The sequence below is a fragment of the Siniperca chuatsi genome, linkage group LG6 (genome assembly GCF_020085105.1).
Source record: "Siniperca chuatsi isolate FFG_IHB_CAS linkage group LG6, ASM2008510v1, whole genome shotgun sequence".
Taxonomy (NCBI): Eukaryota; Metazoa; Chordata; class Actinopteri; order Centrarchiformes; family Sinipercidae; genus Siniperca; species Siniperca chuatsi.
The window spans coordinates 28,210,832-28,234,098 of NC_058047.1; the positions used below are offsets into that span (position 1 = coordinate 28,210,832).

A 23,267-nucleotide genomic window follows, 5' to 3' on the forward strand; every position below is an offset into this window, starting at 1 on the left:
ATGCTGTTCTTTCTTGAGTCTATGTTGAGTCTAGACAAAAAATGTGCTTGATCGTCCTGAGGACGTCAATAAAAATGCAATTGGAATATACTGTATTGCACATTGCACATTGTCAACATTTTCCAGGAGCTTCTCCCATGTGACCAAGCACCTACTGTTCTCCTATGTAATCACTGAAACTAAATGAAAGCTACAGTGGCCTATGTCAGTATCTTTACAGTAGCTCTTATTTTTTCAGGCACATGTGTATCCATTTTCTCTTTGGTGTTCAGTGTTACTTGTTTGTACTTCAAGAAAATAAAAGAAAGTGTTATGCATTCCCAGAAATGTGGGTTTGAGTGTGGTAATAGTCTTTGACTGGATATGGAGGCAAGCGTTGCATCATATCATCATGTGGTGGGTATACTGGACTATTGAGTAGCCAGTAGATGTAATAAAACCAATGGGGATTGTAGGGAAGGTTCAAAGCTTCCTCGGTCTGAGAGAAAGTAATGAAATTATTTATTTACTTGGGGCCTTCCTGTTGGATGAGCGTCTCTCTTCAGGCCCGTGTTACATGTCTTCTACTCTACTCTTTCTCCCCATCCCTCCCTCAGGTCTATCCCTGGTCACTCAAACCAAACCACTGTCCATTTCCTACATTTGCTGGGTCACGAACATTTCATCAGCCTGTATCCATTGTTAGCTCAAGGACGCATTTGGGTGGGAGCCCCAGGGGACTCCAGCTACTGCAGCTGTGATTGCACAGACAGACAGACAGACAATTGGACGAATAGATGCATTGCTATCTTGAATGTCTAAACTAAACGCCTGTCTAGGGACACTGCTGGCAAACGCAAAAAAGACTGCAATCACCAGCCTGGAGCAGCCGCAGATCCAGCGAGAAAGGCATGGTAGCAGTTTAGCATCTGTGAAATACTGCCCTTTGATCTCAAGCAATGTCCTTAAGAGCATTTGTCTAAAAACACCTCTGTCTCTGAGGATAATGGATTTACCAATAGGCCACGTTACAGTACAGGCAGCTATAGATCTCCCTCTTAAGGAGTTATGGCAATCAGAACATTTAATCAGAGTTCAAGAAGCTGCAGAGACTGTCCTTTGATTCCATTAATTGCTTTCAGCTTTCAGTTCTCTCCTCTCATTGGAAATTTCCAATTTAGAACCATTTCATTTTATTTTTTTCTTTCATTCTCTCAGTTCTTATTCTCTGTAGAGCAGCGAGCCGTTCTGTTCGGCACAGCAGCTAAATTGCAAGCATTAATCATTTCAGAGTCATTATCAGCATTTTAAAGGTGAAACTCCAAACAAATTGTTTTTCATTTGGCCCGAGCTTAATAGGATTGTTTTCTTGTAATTTGCAGCCTTGGAGCATTTAACGCAAACAATTAAGAGTAAATTGGTAAATCTGCTTATCTGTTCCCAGTCTACATAATATTCAATCTTTAATGAAGAATCACCTTAAATTAAGGAGGTGTACAATCTAAGCAATAGGTTCGATGTCACTTAATTTCTTATGATAAATTAGATATGAAATTAATAATTACTCAGGGTAATAGTTATCTAAATACTTATCTATTCTATATTTTCTATGTCCTAAGGCTATTCATAGTGTTGAAATGAAAATCACTCAAACAAATACTGCTATAAAATACATATCCTCATTTCATTTCATTTCATGAGTCATCACATCCCTGCCTGAACGCCACATATTATTATATAACATTAGGATGAATTACATACTTGATAGCTTCGGTAGGCAAATTTTATGTAAATAAGACGAAATTACAATTAAGGGATACGAATCATCCTGTGCAGAACATGATTTTCTGCACCACATTTCATGATAAGTTATAAAACAGTAGTTGTATATATATTTCACTCAAAATCAAACATGTCAAACTGCTAGATGAAAAGTCAGGGGATCACCAAAGTCAGTAGGATTCATCCTCTGGGGACCATGACTGCATGTACAAAATGAAGATATGTGTTGGACCGATGGACTGACCAACCATCATTGGCATTCCTTGAGCCACCTCATTTAAAGACTATAAACGACGTTGAAAAACTCTAAATCAATGTGTCTTTCCAGAAACAATGTCTAGTTTAGTCCGGATACTCTTTAGCCATAATCCATAATCCCATGCTCCAGAGATATTTCATTTCATCTTTTTCCAGTTGCTAATGAAAACTGCTTTCAGCACATATCTCTGCAGAAGATATAATGATTAAAGGGGGAATTAAGTGTTTTGGTAAACTAATATTTTATTGAGAACCCATAGATCCAGCCTATTGACTAAACCATCGGTGTGATACCACAGATAGCTACGATTATATCTACTGACAGAATATTAGATATTAATGTTGTTTGTATGCTTTGAAGGCAATTGAAATAAACATGACTTGACTATAATGGGTGATAGTAGGCATCTAAAATTATGTCATGTGCTCATGTGCTTTGTGTGCACCTGTCATGCGGCAGCTAAAGTGAAGATAATAAAAAAAAAATGGCTGTTGGCTTTAGGGCTGCAAGTAATTTTTTTATTTATTTTTTTTATTAATTCTTCATCTGTAACACGCCAGAAAACAGTGAATAATGCCTATTGCATTTGCCACAGCCCAGGCAGGTGAAAGGTTATGTCTTCAAATTGCTTGTATTGTCCAACCAACAGTCTGAAAGCCAAAAGATATTTAATTCACAATGATATAAAATAGAGGAAGCAGCAAATTCTCATATTTGAGAAGCTGGAAGCAGCGAATGTTCTGCCTTTTTTGCTTGATAATGACTAACAAAAAAGCAATTATCTAACTATTATATAACAATATCAAAATATAATATAACAAGCTAAAGCCAAAGCATGTGTATTTAGCATTTTAGGTATGTCAGCAACTATGTATTCACCCACTACACTGGAATAATGTATTCTTAAGTGTTAGCATGATGCACGAGAAAAAAAGTGCTCAGCTCAGACACATGAATGAATTTGGTGATTGTACTCTCCTTGCCTGACAGGAAAGCTATGCTTGGTGTTTTCCTTTAAGTTAGGATTCATTAACTGTCACTTAATTTCTCTCTGCATTCAGACGACCAGTGGCAGCTGTGTGTAGATGCCCCGTCACCTGTTGGCTGTGCTTATCGGCAGTTTGTAAGCAGTAGTTATACAAGAACTCAGTGACTGTGACGCCCAAATATGAGAGACACAGTTGGCTGCCTCCTGTGTCTACACTCTGTGACCACTCACCAAATGGCACGGCACTGAGCGGTAGAGATATGATGCATGTGTGTGTGAGTGTTTGTGTGTGCGTGTGCATGACATGGCATAGACTTTGAATAGATTGTGCGTGACCACGGTGACTGTGGAGCAAAACTGACAGAGATTAAAAATGGGTGGACCACTGCCACCAAACCACCAACGCAGCAAAATACACACACACACACACACACACACACACACATATGCATACTCCATGTTGACAGGCCAACGAAGTGTTCTTAAACCATAATCTTGTACTTGTCTCCTTCTGTGTTTGCGTGGAAAATTGCAATGTCAGAAAAGGCCCAAACATGCTATGGATGACTCCTAATAGGACGGATTTGGTCACTCTGCTGCCAAATCAGCCTGAGGGAATATCAAGAGGAGTAAGAGGAAGAGAGCTGTAGGAGAGACAGGCCTTTCTGATATACATGTTCCCTAACAGGAAGCAACGAAAACATCGCCGCCTCTAACTGCCTGACTAAACCTAATGTGATTGTTTTGTGTGTATGAGAGCATGTGTTTAGACATTTGTAAGTGTTTGTGTGAGTGAGTGTCTGTGTGTGTGTGTGTGTACAAAGACATATAACTAAACTCAGTGTCCCAGCAACCCAAAGAGAGCCGCTGGGAAGGAATCTTATTTCTCTCATTTTTCATGATTCCATTGATCTCATGAGCAGTTTAAGTCAATTTTTTCTGAAGATAACCTTATTTTCAAATTCATGACCACCACATTTCAGCAATGCTACAAAATAATAATGAAAAAGTGATAGAAAAATATTTTACCTTTCTGTTTTTTTCTCCCCCCTGCTTCTTATTCCTTCACCCAGCACCTTCCAATCTATTATCTGGGATGAAATACATATTCTGTTGCACTCTCTTTTACTGTGCTGACCTTGTGTCCTTACAGTAAGATGTGTACTTAGCTAAATACCTAAAATGTTAATGTAATTTCTAGCATCAGGAAAACTGTCCTGACCACAAGTAAAGAGTAAAACAGGACTGCAGCAACAAGGTATTCTAGTTTGAAGGATTTTAACATCAGTGTATCAGGTCGTGGCATGGTTAACCCACCAGGGGGCCCAGGGGCAAAAAAATAATCAACCCCCTGTCTGTGGTAATTTGATTTAACACAAAATGTATTTAAGAACCCCTTGGAGTTGAGACATAGGTCCTTTAATTATTGCTGTATTTTTAAGGTGATAATAGACTGATTTGGTAAATGTCTTAATGTGGATGTTAAAATTTAGGTGACCACTGTCTTTAAAGTGTTCTTCCTTGGCACCAATAACAATTATTTATGTTTAATCTTTGTTTATTAACTGGGGGGAATTTTGGCACAACCAATCACTAATTTGTTTAATGCACTTACTCGGTGTATGTATGGGACCATGGTCACTTGGTGATATCGTTATGTAAATCTTTGTGCCATCTGCAAAATTATAGATATTTAGTTGTTTTCCAAAATACGAGTTAATAGTTGCATGTAGATGTTCAGCAGAAGAGGCCAGAGGATGGACCGAACACAAATGGCTTATGGGAACTCCTTATGCCATTTGTGTTCGCTCAGATGTGAAATAACTGAATAGCACAAAGTATCTTGCCAATAAGATTGTACTTTGGTAATATTAACTCTTACTCATTCCCAAACAATTGTGGCATTCAACATGAATATTTGAACATCAGATTTCCACACGTTTAAAGAAATAAGTAGCATGATGTAATCATAGTTAGGTAATAAATTCCTGATGCACTGCAGAGCATTTCTCCTACATGGCTCCTGACAGTTCTGTCGGCTGAAGTGGCGATCGCGATGACAGTAGAGGAAATGGTACCAGACTCTGATCTTGCTAGCATTCAGCAACATAGCTGAGAGTATCAGAGCAGCAAGCAGAAACAAGGGTGAAAAAACAGGCTGGGCATTGTGCTGCTTTGCGTTGCTGCTCTGACCGCCTTTTTTTCATGGCACTTATTTCTCCCTATTTCCATAACAGTTGGGTAATTTTGAGACAAAAGTACATTTGTGAAGCTTGCCATGCTATTGTCCTGTGTTGCACTGTGTGATGGCGCAGTGAAAAAACAAGGGTTTATATCAGGGGCTCCTCGACTGATATTCGAATGATTGACATTTATGGGGCAAGCCGAATGCCTTAGTATAATTACCATAAAAACTCCAGTCTCATTCCCAGGGCGTCAAATACCAACGTTTTGTCACGCCCCTCTACGTTCTAGAGATTCTATAGAGCACAAGGCTACCAGAAAGCCTTATGGAAGTCAGGTAGTATAACAAGTGGCATAAAGAGCGAGAAAGTCCACATATGGAGGCTGTGGGGTGGATGGATGGGTCACACAAACACAGGACTTTCACCCAGGAGGCCGGGGTTCATGTTTTATGTGAAAGCAAAAGTTAACGTTGAGTTGTTTTAAGTTTCGTTACGCTACAAGTGCTGTGACTTACATGTCACGGGACTTCCTACTACCTAACCAAGTAGGTTTGTTGCCTAAAACTAACCAACTTACGTCACGTACCTAACCAAGTAGTTTCTGAAGGCGTCTACCTACAGACGCTAAAGGGTCCCGTGTGTCTGTAGGAGATGCCGAGGGGCGTTGACAAAATGTCGGTATTTGACGCCCTGGGAATGAGAGCGTGTTGAAAAACTACAATGAAACTTTCTAAATTAGCCAATTAAGGTGATACTTTCACAAAAAGTCACTGCCCTGCGGCGACGAGTTGGCCACTGTCCAGGGTGTGCCCTGCCTAAGGCCCGAAGTCAGAATTACATTTTAATGGATGGATGTTCCAGTCACTATCGATGTTTCAGAAAACTGAAACAGCCAGAACGAGACAGTAGTGGGCGCTTTCTGCATCTTCTTCTTCTGTCTTTACACACCAAAATAGAACTTCCTACCAAATGTTTGACAAAACTGAAAAACCAAAATCAAAAGTCAATTTCCACTGACTGACTTTTCACAGTGCTTTAACCACTTCTCAAGGTCTTCATCAATGGATAGAGGTTGCTTTGTTGTCACAGCGAATTCATGGAGAATCCATGCCAACTTTGCAAACTCCATCTGCAATCAGAAACATTTAATCTTGATTTTGCAAAATTACAGATTGTGACTTTGTAAAACAACTAAGATTTGGGAAAAATAGCAAATATCTGATATTTTAATATCTATAATTCTGTCAAATATGAAATGAACAAGAAAGGAGTGAAACCTCATGACATGTTGGAATTTAAAATGAGCTACATCTTAAACTTGCTATACCAGGTGACAGACAAAATAAATATAATAGACACAGAGAGTACATTAAAGGAAATGACTCATTCAAATAAAATAACTTAATTCATCAAATCAAAATTATTTAGTTTGAAGCCACAGATGAGCCGGAGGAGTAATGAGCTTTTTAGAAGCTAAATGAAATTGCCACTCAGTTTGGCTGCAGGGCAATGCCTCCTTAAACTCAGCTGCACACCCTTCCACCCCACCATGATATGCAAACACAGAGATTTGCCAAAACCTCTGCAGCAGACGGGGACTGTGGTGACGACTAGAAAAGCTGCTTTATAGTTCACATCTCGGAGAAATGTCACAGCTAATGGAGACGGACCAGCAGTGGAAGGGAAATTAAAAGCAGTAATTGAGAGGTACTTGAATGGCCAACATGCTGTACTGTGTCCCTGGGGACATTTAGACTCTCACAGAGCCAGGAGACAGATGACTTTGGAGGTAAGCATGGATCCATCCACTTCCAGCAGGGCTAAATCACTGTGTCCTGTCACTTTGACGACACCACACGGTGGGCCTATAATGTGTCCCATATGGCTGTTCTGTGGTGGAGATGCATGCTGCACTTACACAAACACACTGCATGCTTTATTTTTATCATCAAATATTGTATAGTTCAGCATACAGTATATTCCACGGTACATTTTATTCCATCTGCTGTTATGTTTTACAGTCAAGACTAGAGATGAACAACATTTTTTATTTTATTTAAATCTTTATTTTCCCCCAGCAGTACTCTGCTTCATGTTATACAGTTTCACATATTTAGTGAGAGGATAAAGGTGACACTGCTGGTACTGTCTGCCCCCCACTAACTAATCAATACGTTTTTGACAAAAATGTAATTATTGATAATACTGATAATCAATTCATCTTATTTATTCAGCAAAAAATATTTAACCTTCTCTGGTTCCAGCTTCTTCAATGTGAGGATCTGCTGCCATTCTTTATATCATTGTAAATGAAATATCTTTGGGTTTTAGAAAATCTGACAAAACAAGTTACGTGAAGACCTTCTGGGAAATTATGGAGGGCATTTTTTATGTTTGTCTGACGTTTTACAGACAAAACGATTAATCCGAAAAGAAAATTGATACATCGATCAACAATAAACAAAGAAACAATCATTTTCTCTGTCTTTTGGCCTGTGCCAAGATTTCAAGTGCTTTTTGTTGCTGCTCAGCCGTGCGCCTTTTTCTTGCTACTTTTTCTTACTCGACAACTTCTCTCCAACTCTCTGCTGCATTTAAGGAAGCCTAGCAACGAAACTCCACTGAGCACATCATGCAGCATTGCATCGTTTATCAACGCCTGGGACCCGGGGAGCAAATGTGATAAAATTGCCGCTTTCTGGAGTTACATGATTCTAGATGCCGCCGGTGTGTGTGTGTGTGATTTTACACAGAAAACAATAGGCATGGCTCTGTTGACGTGCTGCCAGCTACAGTGCCTTGACAAGCGAATCACTCGCTTTCCCTGGAAAATGAATAGGGGCAAACTTTTGCAGTAGGTTGCCGCTGTCGCTGGGCCAGACAAAGATAAAGTTAGCTGACTTTGGACAACGTAACAGTACTGTAGCAGAGTTAAACAGAAACATTTCAAGTTACAGCAACCAAAAACAATTTGCATTAAAATCATGAGGTCCAGTACACTACATACAGTATGGCGCCACCATCACACTACCTGTGCTGCTCATTAATCGATGGCAAAATGTCTTACTCCCTCCCACTGATTACATCTACTGAGTTAATGAGCCACACACTGAACATCCTCCCTCCCTCACTATATATTTCACTATATCTCCTACATGCTTCTCTCTCCCTCTCTATGTCTCATAAATGCACTCTTCAGTTTCATTTGAAGTGGTGCTGATCCCACTTTAGGAAAATATTTGAGACGTTCTTTTCCACAACCACCATGGTTATTCATCATATCAGTGGGAGGACAGTCTACCAATTATCAGAAACTACTGTTCCAGCACAGTGCCGCAAGTATGCTTTGCTGATTGTTTCAGACTGCTAATTGATTGCACTCACTGTCGCTCTTGTCAGATGAAAAGATTTTCAGGATGCTGCACTAACCATAATTTTTATGCAAAAAAACACCTGTCGCATCAGCTTAAAATGGAGTGGATCTGCATGCAGAAGAGTGCCTCATCCTCACAAACTGGAAATGTACTTTTACCCCTTTGATCCAAATGATTTTTGGTATTGAAATCTAGTCAAAAGCACAAAGTGACGAATTAAACCTTGGAAATAGCATTTTTAATATATTTACTTTGTTGACATTTTGTGAAGTTGCTGGTTTTTTGAAATGGGAGGAGCAGAAGAGAAATGGCTCAAACGTCTATTATGTTGTGAAATGTTGTGAAGTATGTATTTTTGTATCACTCAAGATGGCGCCGCGGATGGCGCGTGCCGCTCTCCCTGGTACTTTTTCTGTTTTTGTTTATTTTTTCAGTTTTCAGCTCTTCCTTTCCAACTACATTCACCAGGGGTGGAACTTTTGAACATTTGAGGATTCATTTGTCAAACTTTTTCACCACTTTTCACTGAACCAGAAGGTTTTGTAGAGCTTTTAGTTGGAGGAAGAGCAGCTCTCTATGGGATTTGCAGGAGACGGCAGGGCAACGCACCAGAGCGTTGGTTAAACTGCAACAGCTGGGATTTCGAACTGCGCTTCTGTCAATGCATCTGGCAAACGTCCACTCTCTGGCCAACAAAATGGATGAACTCCTGCTTCTCAACAGAGCAAACACGGACCTTTCCAGATCTGCTGTCCTGTGCTTCACTGAAACCCAGCTTGGTGAGCACATCCAAGATAGTACACTACATCTGCCGAGCTTCCAACTCGTCAGTGGACCGTGTAACAGAGCTACTGGGGACAACAAGGGGAGGCGGAATCTTTTTCTACATAAACAAGGGTTGGTGTGCAGATGTCACAGCATTAAGGATAAAATGCACATTTTCATTGACTGTAAACCGTTTTATTCACTACGGGAGTTTTCCTCCTTTATTCTGGTCGGTGTTTACATCCAACCTAAAGCCTGTGTTAGTGAGGCGTTACAACACCTGGCTGACCAGATAACTTTGACGGAGCACAAACATCCAGACTCCCTGCTCAACTTTAACAGAGCAAACCTCAGCCATGAACTGCCAAAATATAGGCAGCATATTAAGTGTCCCACCAGGGATCAAAACACACCGGACCATTGCTACACCACATTAAAGGATGCCTTCATCTTCTCCCAACTTTCAGGCAAAAACTAAAATCTGCTAAACCTGTGGTTAAGGTTGTGAGGAGATGGGCCAATAAGGCAAAGCTGGAATTACAGGCCTGCTTGGACTGCACTGATTGGAGTGTTTTTGAGGCTGCAGCTACAGACCTGGATGAACTCACTGACATTGTGACATTATCTTTTGTGAGGACATATGTGTGCCGACTAAAACTTTCAGCACATGCAACAACAACAAACCCTGGTTTACAGCTAAACTCAGGCAGCTTCACAGGCCAAGGGGGAGTCCTACAGAAGTAGGGACAGAATCCTGTACAACTGATCCAGAAACACGATAAGCCAACATTTACACAGTTCACCTACTCCGACTCAGACATCACATAATCAGCTTCATTCCCTGCTGCCACCCCCCTCACCCTGACATCTGTGGTCATGAAATCCTTCAACAGACTGGTGTTGGCCCACCTTAAGAATATCACAGGCCCCTTGCTGGACCCCCCGCTGTTTGCATACTGGGCAAACATATCATTGGCTGATGCAGTCAACACGGGACTGCACTACATCCTGCGACACCTCGACTGCCAAGGGACTTGGCATTCAACACCATCATCCCAGAAGTCCTCCTTTCTAAACTCACCCAGCTCACTGTGCCAGCCCCCATCTGCCAGTGGATCGCAAACTTTGGCAGCAGGTGAGGCTGGGGAAAATCACATCCTGCACCCAGACGAGCAGCACTGGCTCCCCCAAGGGATATGTGCTCTCCCCACTGCTCTTCTCCCACAACACCAACAACTGCATTTCAGGAGACCCGTCTGTGAAGAAGTTTTTAGACAACACAATGGTCATTGGCTTCATCCAGGATGGTGATGAGTCTGCATACAGACGGAAGGTTGCTGCATACAGACTGCTGGCCCTGTGGTGCAGTCATAACAACCTGTAGCTGAACATGCTCAAAACTGTGAAGATGACAGTGGACTTCAGGAGGAGCCCCCAATACTGCCCCCCCCCATTGCCATACTCAACAGCACTGTGTCAGCTGTGGAAACCTTCAGGTTTCTGGGATCCACAATCTTCCCGGACCTGAAGTGGGCGTCCAACATCGGCACAATCATCACAAGGCCCAGCAGAGGGTGTACTTGCTGCGCCAGCTCAGGAAGTTCAACCAGCCTCAGGAGCTGCTGATACACTGCAATCATCCAGTCTGTTCTCTGCACATCCATCACTGTCTGGTTTGGTTCAGTCACCAAACAGGAAAGGAACAGACTACAATGGAAACAGGTGCCAACCTGCCCTCCATTCAGGACTTATAGAGTCAGGAAACTGACAGGAAACATCACTGCAGACCCATCACACCCTGGACTCAAACTTATCGCTCTATGCGCCAAAACAACCAGACACAAGAACAGTTTCTTTCCACAGGCCATCACTCTGATGAACGGTTAAATCAGTCATATAGTGTATAACCCTGTAAAACTAAAACATCCACTGTACCTACAAATCACACTGTTTTTTTATCATGTACATCATCATCATTGTATAAGTACATGTACAAATCTAAGCATGCTGTATATACTGTATATAGACATGTATACATGTACATACTATACATAATCACCTTCTTCATATATATATGTAAGTAATCTATTACATACATCATTCAGTATTTATTCCAGCAGTCTTTGCACTCTGCACATTTGCACTATTGTATTTTTGTTTACAATTTAAAGAAACAGTTTCAGTTGTAGGCCGATATAGACATTGTATGTTGTTGCTCATTGTTGCTTTTATATCTTGTTATTACTTGTATGTACATAATAGTTCTATATATATTTATATATATATATTTACCTATCAGCTTTGTTGTCTGTGTTTAGCTCTATGTCTATTTCTATCTATCTTCCTGAAAATTGTTCTTGGCACTAACGTGCTGCGGTAAGCATAGTGTCTCATTTCCGGTCACCGATGCTTGTGTGTCACTGATAGCGTATTTTTGCTGCTCTAGCTCATCCCAGTACATTTTGTTAGATTCTCCAATACAGTGGCAAATTATCTGCAATACATTTAAATGTACACTAGTTCTGCTCAAGCACTCATAGCTCTTTCCTTTTAACAACTTTCTCGCTAATCCCACAGTTTACATGCTATTCAATTTTGCTAGCTACCGTTCTTTAGCTTAGCAGTTTACGATGGCTTCTCTCTCTCCCTCTCCTGCTCTCTCTTGCTTTGGTGTGTCAAATTAGCTATTCCTCTGCCTCCTTTAGTGATAATAGTACATGTAATATATGTAGTTTATTTGTAGCGTTGGAGGCGAGGCTTAGTGAATTGGAAGCGATTCCTCACCATGGGAACTCAATCGTTAGCTGCTGTAGTTAGCCAGCCCCAGTAGCCGGTGCAGACCGACCAGAGGTAGCTCCTTTTAACCGTCCCCCAGCAGCTCCTGGGCAGCCGTGAAACCAGGGAGGCTGGGTGACTGTCCGAGGCAAGCATAGCCTTAAGCAGAAGCCTACGGTTCGCCACCAACCTGTTCACGTTTCTAACTAGTTCTCCCACAACACACTCAGAAACCAACTCTGATTATTGGCAGCTCCATTTTGAGAAACATGAAGTTACCAGCGACCATAGTCAAATGTATTCCTGGGGCCAGAGTGGGCGATGCTGAATCCTATTTAAAACTGCTGGCTAAGGATAAACGTAAATACAGTAACATTGTTATTCACGATGGACGGTTACGCCAATCAGAGGTCACTAAAATGAATGTTGAGTCGGTGTGTACATATGCAAAGACAACGTCGGACTCCATAGTTTTCTCTGGGCCCCTGCCAAACCTGACCAGCGATCACATGTTTAGCCGCATGTCTTCATTCCGCCGCTGGCTGTTGATGTGGTGTCCAGCAAACGATGTGGGCTTTGTAGATAATTGGCGGACTTTCTGGGGAAGACCTGGTCTGATTAGAAGAGATGGCCTTGATCCCACTTTGTATGAAGCAACTCTCATATCTAGAAATCTGACCGTTTAATAGTGGACCAAAACCATGACAACTCAGAGTTGAGACCAGGAGGCAAAGTTGCAGTCCTACATGCTTCTCTGTGGTTCCAGAGCAGTTACCTACCCAAAACTGCTTGATGATGGTGTCTGCCCCCCAACCACTTAAATTAATAAAACCAAAAGTTAACAGAAGAGGAGTTATATATAAAAACCTAAACATCAGATCTCTGTCATTTAAAGCTGTATAATGAACGATTTAATATCAGATTATGATATTGACTTATTTTGTCTTACTGAAACCTGGCTGGGTCATGAATAAATGCAAAAAGCCTAAATGAATCCACTCCGCCCAGTCATATTAATACTCACATTCCTTGAGGCACTGGCCAAGTAGGTGGAGTTGCAACCATCCTCGACTCAAGCCTATTAATCAACCCTAAAACTAAATTAAATGATAACTCATTCGAAAGCCTTGTTCTTAGTCTTTCACATGCAACCTGGAAAACACGACAGCCAATTCTATTTGTTTAGTGTAGTGCGCTCCTGGTCCTTATTCTGAATATTTATTTGAATTCTTTCCTGGCCAAATTTCCAATTTGGGAAGCCAGAAGATCTGACTAGCATAACTTTCCTGGAAACATTCAAAAGTTGATGGGTGCTCTAATAGTCTTTGGTTTTTCCAGAAACAGAACTGTTTCAGCTGAGGAACTCACACAGAAATGCTGGAAATGCCTCTGTCTATCCACTCTCAACCGCAAAACAGTGGAGCGGTGAGCGTAGTACGCACAACTATGTTGCAATGTACACAAGCGAGTGACTGTGATTTGCAATTACTCTGCTGACTAATTTAGGTTTGGTAGGTGCCAGTCTATGAGAAGTTACAGTAGCCTATGTGTAAGATTGTTGTTATTGTTAATACATTCTGAAAAGTTTATGCCAATATGAATTTAATATACGGCTTAATCTGTGTTGTAAGTGCTGGGTTGCTAAAGACCAGAGGTATGTAGGAATGGCTGAAAAAACACCCATGCCTTTAAGGGTTTAGGAGGATATTTTCTGAATACATTTAAGGTGAAACTGAGGCCAAGCAGTTGTAGAATAATTTCTATATTCCTCATTTTGCACCTATAACCCTGAGTCTAAGCAGCTGTTCATGATCTCCAATGTCACAGCTTAAAGGTATCAATGTTTTTACAACTGGGTCCTCCATTTGCTTGTATTCCACACAAGGATACATGTGGGCAGTGTGATTCACATTTTGAGATTGGTTTCACACTATTCGGCTGCTTGACAGATGCTGGTGGTAATGCAACAAAGGCAGTGAAGAAGAAGACTGCTAGCAAGCAAACATGGATGTAATGCACGATTTTAAATATTTTGAAAATTGGCTTTGCAAATGCATTCAACACATTTGTTAAATCTCAAGGATAAACACGATGTGTTTTGTTAAAAAACCCTGAATGCAAACAACATTATACAAAGCCATTTATTTTGTTGGTTCCTAGACCCATATGTGAAGAAAGAAAGTGACACAATCAAGGATTAATATTAACAACAACAGAAAACATAGGTGTGAATAAGTGAGTTTCTGTGACATTCTATTAAAGGAAGAGCAATCTTACTGTTGAATCACCAAAGGTCCCTTCCTGTACACCATATGTTGTCGGCATTGTTTATTAGCCGTCTTCATACTCAAGTGATGATAAGGCCTGTGTGCTGAATCCTGAACTCATCTCCATTCATCTCAACTTAACTCCATCGGACTCCATTCATTACCCTGCACAGATAAACCAGCCATGGGAAAATGCAGAATCAGCGCCCGACACACTCTCTGAGATACATCAAATCAGTCGCTCTCTCTTCCTGTCGCTCTCTGTGATACAATTGAATAAGTCTGTGGTTTAGTGTTTCAACTTACCACTATTTGGGTTTGGTTATGGTCCTTGCTTTTTATATTTTCTTCATCAGATGAGTCTATACTTTTCTCAAACATTGTAGAGAACTGCACCGATTAGTGAGCCAAATTACAATGATTTCCACAACATTTTCATATAAATATACATATTTACCTCTCTTTATTACTAAAATCAACACAAAGTTAAGGCTTTTACAGTATATTTGTCCTAGAAACATTTCTCAGAGACAGATCTCCTCTATAGGCAGAAATAATATCAATCAGAGTGAAATCAATCCAACCAACAAGTCTTTGTCATCATTGACTAAAGTGGATAAAGGCAAGCAGTAAGAAAGGCGAAGCTGATTTTATGAAGCCTAGTGCCTCTTGGAATGCAATGTAAACATAAACCTGAATAAGAAGAGGAAATATTCATAAACAAAAATAATAATTATAATAATCACTGAGGTGTTTGGATCACCCAACGTCATTTTACTCAACCAACACATTATTTATGCGTGCTGGACAGTTCTGCTTCTGAAAATCTGGACTCAAACTGTAGTCAAGAGCAGGGCAGGACAGCCATGGCCGTCGTTGCCCCTCTATCGTATGCCCATCGGCCACTGTGGCCTTGGTGCCCCACTCTCTGGCTGTTTTTTTCTTTGCCCTGCCCTCTCCTGTTAAGTCTATTGACATGTACTAATGAAATGTTAGTACATGTACTTGATTGTAACAGTAAAGTAATCAACATGTGTGGTGTGACCAATAAAAATGCAAGCGTGAAGGAGCTCTCATTTTGAAGTCATAGGCTACAACCTGCTCGATCGCTACTGTGCAACTCTCATCAGAGTAGAGATGAAAGGAAGCGAGATGGCTCACTCATCAGCTCTGGAAAAAACTATGTGTTTAATTCATAACGTTACTGATTAAATGTCATTCATGTTATTAATTAATTCTATTGACTATTTCTCCATAGGGAACAATCCTATACATAAATCTGATATGACAAAATTACACATAAATTAGGCCTATTCTTTTGATTTTGTTTATATTTCACTAGAAGTGTTACACTGTTTATTAAAAAGGCATCACTGCCTTTTTTTCTAAAAAAATGGATTTGTCTATTTAAGTGACTCAAAATCGTGTTTTTTAACTTATGGCCTTGATGCTCTGGCATGTGGTTTTTGTGCCCTCAAAAAAATTGCCCCGCTGCAGGCCAAGTTGCCTTGCCCGTAAAATTCCGATATTCTAAGCCTGGTCAAGAGTGTCAGCTAGTCGTCTGAGTGTGTGTGAGAAAGAGATATTAGGGAAATAATTCACAAATGTATGAATGAAATAGTGAAAAAAGAATGGAGCTAAAGCATAACTTGCTTCGCTTTGTCCAATCTTTGACCACTTTTCAAGTCCCACAGACAGGGTAGGGAAGTCAGAAAATATTGAAGTATTGAGATGGACTAAATCATTGTGGGTTTTGTTGTTTCATGCGATTTGTTGACTTAAGGAAAACATTTCCACCTTTACGCATAAGATATCAAAAACTAATGGTCATGAAATCAACTCATAATCATCTGCACTTCCCTGATGATGAATCTTTTCCACTTTGGACACTCTTTTCCATTTTGGACCTTTCATCTAAAAACGGCCCTTAAGACAAATTTTCAATTCACATTCAATCTCTCAAGGAGATGAACCATTTTGGCTTTAGTAAATGTAGTAGCAGTAATAATGGCATGCATAAGTTTACTCTTGAAATAAGTTTGCAACAACTACAAAAACTCTTAAATCATAGTTTTGTTGTATACATCCCTAAAATACCTATGAAATGCAAATACATTTGAAATACTTCTTTAGGCATATAGATAATGATAGCTGGGCAATAGCTGGTTCCATTCTGGATCTAGTTCCTGGTTGGCACAATACCTGGGTTCAATAAGCTCAGAGCTCACATGCCAACAAATCAAACCTTTTAACTCTCCTCTCCTGTTTCGGTTGTCCAACAAGACAAACACAGTATTGACTCTTCTCCAGAAAAAACAATCTAGGTGATTTTGTGACCACAATTCCAGCAGAATCTCAGAGTCCAACTTTGAAGTAGAGCATATCATTTTTTTAAGCTTATCAACTTAACAGTGGATCATGTTGTTCTTGTCTTAAGCAAGACAGTAATGACTTGTCCTGAGCAGCCTGACCTGCAGCTTAGAGAAATGTCCTATGATCGAGAGCATGGATCAAAGTGAAAACTTTGACCTGCTGTGGGCACTAGATGAAAAGTCAGGGGATCCCCAAAGTAATTAGGATTCATCCTCTGGGTACCATTGACAAAATGTAATGGCAATCCATCCAATAGTTGTTGAGCTCTAACTCTGAATTATATCTGCTTGCACTTAACAGTGAAATACAAGACCAACAAGCTAGTTAATATAGAAGCCATTTGAACTAGCCACCACCACAATGGAAACCAAAAAAATACTATAAAAAGTTTTCAACGAGCCCATGAAACAACTCCAACGACTGAAGATGAGGAGTGAAAGTGTATTTGCTTCTTGTTTTCAGTTTGCTCATTGTTATTCATGTTTTATGGCCCAGGAAGAGGCTTAGCGTCTTAAGTCTAATTGACCGTTGTTTTATGTGAAAGCACAGCTTGTGTCGCTCTAAAAAAGAGTTGATTTTATTTCCAAGCTAAGAGATACTGCTGTTTTTATTAGGCAAACAAAAGTCAGTGAGGAGAGGTGGGAGGAGAAGAGGATACAAGAGAAGAGAAGAGAGAAAAATAAGGACAATGAGAAGAGTATACTGGGAAAGAGAATTTGGGAGAGGTGAAAAGAGTCTTTCTGTACTATTTAACTAGAGTAATTTGCTGGCTTTCACTTTTAGGTTATGTAGATGAAGGGGATATCAGAATAAGTTAGGTTATTCATAAAATCTGGCATGTCAGTGGTACAATAACATGTTCAAGGACAGTTTTTATAAAAAAAAGGTTTTATAAGGTTTTATGTAATTTGAAATTATTTTGGTTTTTGTCCTGTGTATTCATAAAACTGTGTATATGGTGTGTCAGTGTTCCAGGAATATAAGAACCATGTTGATGGGGATTTCTGAGCCTTAGTTATGACAAACTGTTTGGCCCTGTTTACACCTGGCATTAACATGCGTCTCGAGTGAACACTTGTGATCGGATCTCACTTCCCTGCTCTATACACAAATAAACACGTACATCATTTCCGTTTGCAAAGACAAAATGTGTTGTTGTTTTTAACCTGATTTTGATGAATTTACAGTTCATCAGACCACAAATGAGACAAGAATTATGTTGGAAAAACGATAGACGCCACGTTTCTGGGGGCTGGGCCTCACTGATTAAAACACAACTTTATAACTTTAGTCACTGATTTTGGTGAAACTGTAGCATGTATGACACACGCATGTACCTTCTTGTTATATATACCTTTAGTTTTTCACATGAGGCAGCAGAGGTAACAGTGGCATTAAACAGGAAAGTAATAAAGACAGCCAGTGTGGAAAGCAGCTAACTCCAGTGCACTTAGCTAATGGAGAACAGTGTGTGTGCATGTGTTTGCGTGTGTGTGTCTTGCTAGCAAGTCCTTCATCTTGGCCATGGCTCTTATTGACTGTATTGGTGGCCATAAATCATTGTGTATGTGAGTGTGTGTGTGTGTGTGTACGGCCCAATGCTTCTCTGGATGTGAGCAGCAGCACACAGCAATCTCAGGTCAGGGAAGCAACAGAGCGAGCAGTGTGTGTGTGTGTGTGTGTGATAACCGTGACTGAGCAACAGTGGCCAAAGTGGTAGATGGGCCATTGGACAAGATGTACCTGACTGTCTGTCTGCTTCACACCTTCTTCGCACAGAGATGCAAATGCTTTACACACCAATGCACACTTCAGTCACAAAGACATGAGGCTTGTGCACACGCACACACACACACACACACACACACACACACACACACACACACACACACACACAAATAAGTATTAGCACACAGAAATGCAATTAAGCAGACTGCATCAATACAGCAGTGGGTGTTCTTTACTTTCTTTGACTTCCTTAACCCTACTTGGTAAATCTCTCCACCTTTTTTATCCAGCTCTCCATCGGAGTGATGGTGGGTCGAGTACAAATGGTAGTGAACTGTATCTGACGTTAACTGCACTCCATTAACATTTCCCAGAGTGCTACTGGAGTGAGCAATCAAATGGAGCAGCCAAGCAGATGCACTGTGGGCAGCCATCATATGTGTACACACACTAACACACACAGACAAAGATACAGTCATAGACAAAGCAATCTATGACACTACGGGAAACAACAGCGTAGACTCCCAAATTGCTGCTCCATGCGGGGGTGCAGAAATAAGCAGTATTATCAGCTACTATTAGTGAGTTATGGAGATGTTACTGTCAAATGCCAAAATCTTGCTGAATCCATATCATATTATTGATCCATTCAAAGGAGGAATGACAGTTTCAAGTTTGCTTATCAGATTTTCTTATCAGGCTATGCTAAATGAGCCTGAGATAGGAGGCAAAATATACAGCCCATATGGGTCTTTGTCTGTTTGTTACCACTGCCTGCATGGCAATCTATGGACACAAAATGCAAAACAGCTATAGATAGATAGATAGATAGACAGATATAGTCACACAGAGAAAACATTAATGAAAGAAAACTAAACGACAACAACAAAAAACCCTGCACACCCCGTGTATATAGTTCATTAGTTCATCATCATGCATAAGCTATATTTCTTCATCAGAAAGTAAAGAGTTGGTTTGGCAACTTGGTTCCCAGGCAGTGCATAAAGCTTCCCTATAGTTCTGGGAAAATCTGTAGGTGACCTTCAGTAGCATACGACACTTTTTCCACAGCTATTGCTCAGCCACTGATAAGCAAATATGTGGGCAGACAGGCAATGTTAAAGAAACAATACGGTCCATATATATATATATATATATATATATAAACCCATTTTACACAGGTGTGTGGATTATTTCCATTAAATCGGTGTATAAATCGGAGACATATATGTGCATGACCCATTTATTTCACAATCCAACAATATCAGCTTAGTTTTAATAGTCTGATATTGGGCATCATGGCACATCAACCCCTTAATCTCTTTGAGTCAATATTTAAATCGTTGCACCAAGCTAATTTTTGGTTTACTGAGGATTCCTTTGCTTTGTCCAAAATAATTTGATGAGTAGCTGTATTTTGAAGTGTTTTTGATCAAGAATGCTATTCTTATTGGATTACCTATCTGATGCTATGCACTCATTGCTGTTGTGTTTTCCTCTAAAAGGTGGAGCTTTTTTGCTGCTCCTTGCTCATATTAACCACGTCGTTGTTTTGCTATGTACTCTAAATCAAACAGGAATGTACAATGCATCACTTTCGGAGCATAAGAACATTTTACTTGCAAAATGCCTTCAAATGTTTAGAGCAGGAAATGTAAGCACATTCACAAACTGCATATTGGTTGGATCTGACCTAGACCTGCTCTACAGTGCAGATAACTTCTGTTATGAATTGGCACTTTAGAAATAAAATTGAATTGAATCTCTACTGGGTTATTTCAATATTGTAATAGATAGGAGCAAAACAGAAATGTATTTATGATAATGTGTCACATTTGTTACTCACGGCTAATGTGCTGGAGTGGATCTGGCGTTTCAAATGGCCTGAAAAAAGAAAAGAAAAGATGGACGAATTGTGGACTACCTGCATTATTCAATACAGTGACAATTCTTTTTGTCCAAGTATATGAAGTGGCTTCTCTAGGAGCCTGGAAAGAGTCAGAGAGGGAGACAGAGCTGGAAGAGGGGGGTGAATAGTCAGCAGAATATTTTACAAACTCTCTCCTCTGCTTCTCTTTCCCTCTCCTCCCTTGAGAAGGAAGCTTTTGTATCACCTCTCACAATACTTCACTTACTGCTCTCCCTCTGAAAATAGCACAGATAAAGGCTGAGAGAGTATGCCAGTGAATCCTCAACATCCTGCAGATGGACAAAGTGGATAGATGTGTCTGTCACAGTGTGTGTGTGTGTGTGTGTGTGTGTGAGTGGAGAGAGAGAGAGAGAGAGAGTGAGAGCAACTAATTATTCAGACTGGAAGATGGAAGATGTTATTCTTCATCCATTTCAGAGGTAGTAGTTTTTCTTCCTTCAAAAGGGAAATCTTTCCTCAAAACTCTAAGTTCTCCAACCTAAAGGAAAAATAGGTCATATAATTTCCTTCCAAAACTGTTTTTTATTTTTTATTTTGTGCCCCTATTAGCATGATGACATCATTGTGCACTCCAACCTCCATAGGACTGTTACAAAAATGATTCAGGTGACTGTTTTTTGATCTGCCACACAAGGTTGGGTTAAGTTAGTTGCCTAACGTTAGAAAAAATGGTCTAGGTTGAAAAACAAGTCAGTGGCTGTAAGAAGCTGTACTTACCTAGATGCTAATGTCAGCATGCCAAATCAGAATCTGGTTCATCCATTTTGAAGTTTTGTTTGATGCATCTTAATTGATGTTCTTACCAGTGTAATGTTTTAACAAGACTAAGAGTCTAAAGCCACACTAGCCTCTGTGAGGCAAGGCAGTGCTTTGAGCTAAATGCTAACATAAGCCCTATATCTAGCTCACAATGACAATCACATACTGGACAGCGTGTAATAGTGTAACTAACCAAATGATTATCCACTCTGCATTATGTTTGGATGAAGAAATATTGTATTAAGACCCATTTTGAACAGCCACAAAGATAACTTATGTTCTAATATCATACTGTTAGAAACACACATAATGAAACACAAATACAAACACATTCTGACCAGTCACCGTGACTATTACAACACTGAGATGACCAGCTGATCCCGGAGCTGTGCAGGATAACTGATCTAATTAGCTTCACTCTAAATAGCGGCAATGTTTGTCAGACTGCTGCAGAAGAAAGTCTCTCATTTTCTTTCAGCTCTGGCAGTCCTTCATGCTATACGTTATATTAGACAACTGGTCAGATATTTGCTAAAATCTAGGCGCAAGGTGATCACAAGAAGCAGATATCAATCTATACAACGCAACACATTCCCACGTCCGGAGTAGATAGGAAGTTCAAAGACAAAATAACGAGGTCTAAGCACTTCACTTTAAAGATCTTGATCTGGCTAGCGCGTGCATTTGTTTTGGAAGCAAGTGAAAGAAAGACGCAACTTAGTTTCAATGCAATTTTTCTTTTAGTAATTTTGTTGAGAAAGATAAAGTTATCAACATTCCCTAGTAATCAGAATCAGAATCAGCTTTGTTGCCAAGTAGGCAATACACATACAAAGAATTTGCTTTGGTATTTTGGTGCAAAACAATACACATAGAACAAATATAAAGAAAGATAAAGTAAGTACTGCAGATAAAGAATCATAAATATAAAATTGACAATAAGATATTAAAGAATGTTTTAAAAAAAGAAAATAAAGAATATGTACAATATGTTATCTAAATGACATATTGTGCAATGTACAAAATATTTACATGGGAATGTGCAAAAGTTTACAGTATGAGTATACTGTACTATAAGGGGGTGGTTGGGTGAGTATGAGAGTCAGTGTCAGTGGGAGTCCCGGGCCTTGTTGATGAGGCTGGCTGCAGACGGAAAGAAACAGTTTTTGTGACATGAGGTTTTGGTCCTGATGGGTCGCAGCCTCCTGTCGGAGGGGAGTGACTGAAACAGTTTGTGTCCAGGGTGGGAGGGATCTTTCCTGCACTCCTCAGAGTCATGGTGGCATACAGGTCCTGGAGGGAAAGTAGATTGCAGCCACTCACCTTCTTGGTGGAGCGAATGATACGCGGCAAGCTGCTCTTGTCCTTGGCAGTGGCAGCAGTGGACCAGATGTTGATAGAGAAGGTGAGGATGGACTCGATGATGGTGGTGTAGAAGTGCACCATCATTGTCTTTGGCAGGTTGAGTTTCTTCAGCAGGACATTCTCTGCTGGGCTTTCTTGGAGAGGGAGCTGATGGTCCTCCCTCTTGAGGTCCTGGGTGATGATGGTACCCAGGAAGTGGAAGGACTCCACAGTCGACAAGGGCCTTGTTTATTACACACAGGGTGATGGGGGTGGGTGGGGTTGGGCTCTTTAGTCGTTCTTTAGTCGGATCTGTAGTCGTTAAGTCCTATGGTCCTTGGTTCGTTGGGGAAGGGAATGATGGTGGAGGATTTGAAGCAGGCTGGCACGTGGCATGTCTCCAGTGAGGTGTTACAGATGTCCGTGAACACCGGAGACAACTGTTCGGCACAGTGCTTCAGGTTGGATGGATAGACAGAGTCTGGCCTGGCTGCTTTGTGGGGGTTCTGCCTCCCGAACAGTCTTTTGCCATCCTTCTCCAGGATGGAGAGAGTCATTGTTGCAGTAGGGGAGGGGGGAGCTAGTGGGGTGGGCAGTTGTGGAGAGGCCCAGGCCCCTGCTGCTGGGGGGGAGGTGGAGCTGGTGAGCTGGACTTGGTGGATGGATGGTCAATGGGGATGGTGTCAGGAATGTCCCATGTCCCTCTCTCAAAGCGACAGTAGAACTCATTCAGTTGGTTGGCCAGGCGCAAGTCATTA

The 23,267-nt window shown here is 40.6% G+C and overlaps 1 protein-coding gene across 1 annotated transcript in view; it reads right to left on the bottom strand.

Moving 5' to 3' along the window:
* LOC122877905 (inactive N-acetylated-alpha-linked acidic dipeptidase-like protein 2) overlaps window positions 1–23,267 on the bottom strand; it is a 586,509-nt gene that overhangs the window by 427,766 nt on the left and 135,476 nt on the right. Inside the window, exon 3 of the mRNA XM_044200096.1 lies at window positions 20,323–20,360. Within this exon, the coding sequence (XP_044056031.1) occupies window positions 20,323–20,360 (38 nt within the window). The remainder of the gene's footprint in view (window positions 1–20,322; window positions 20,361–23,267) is intronic.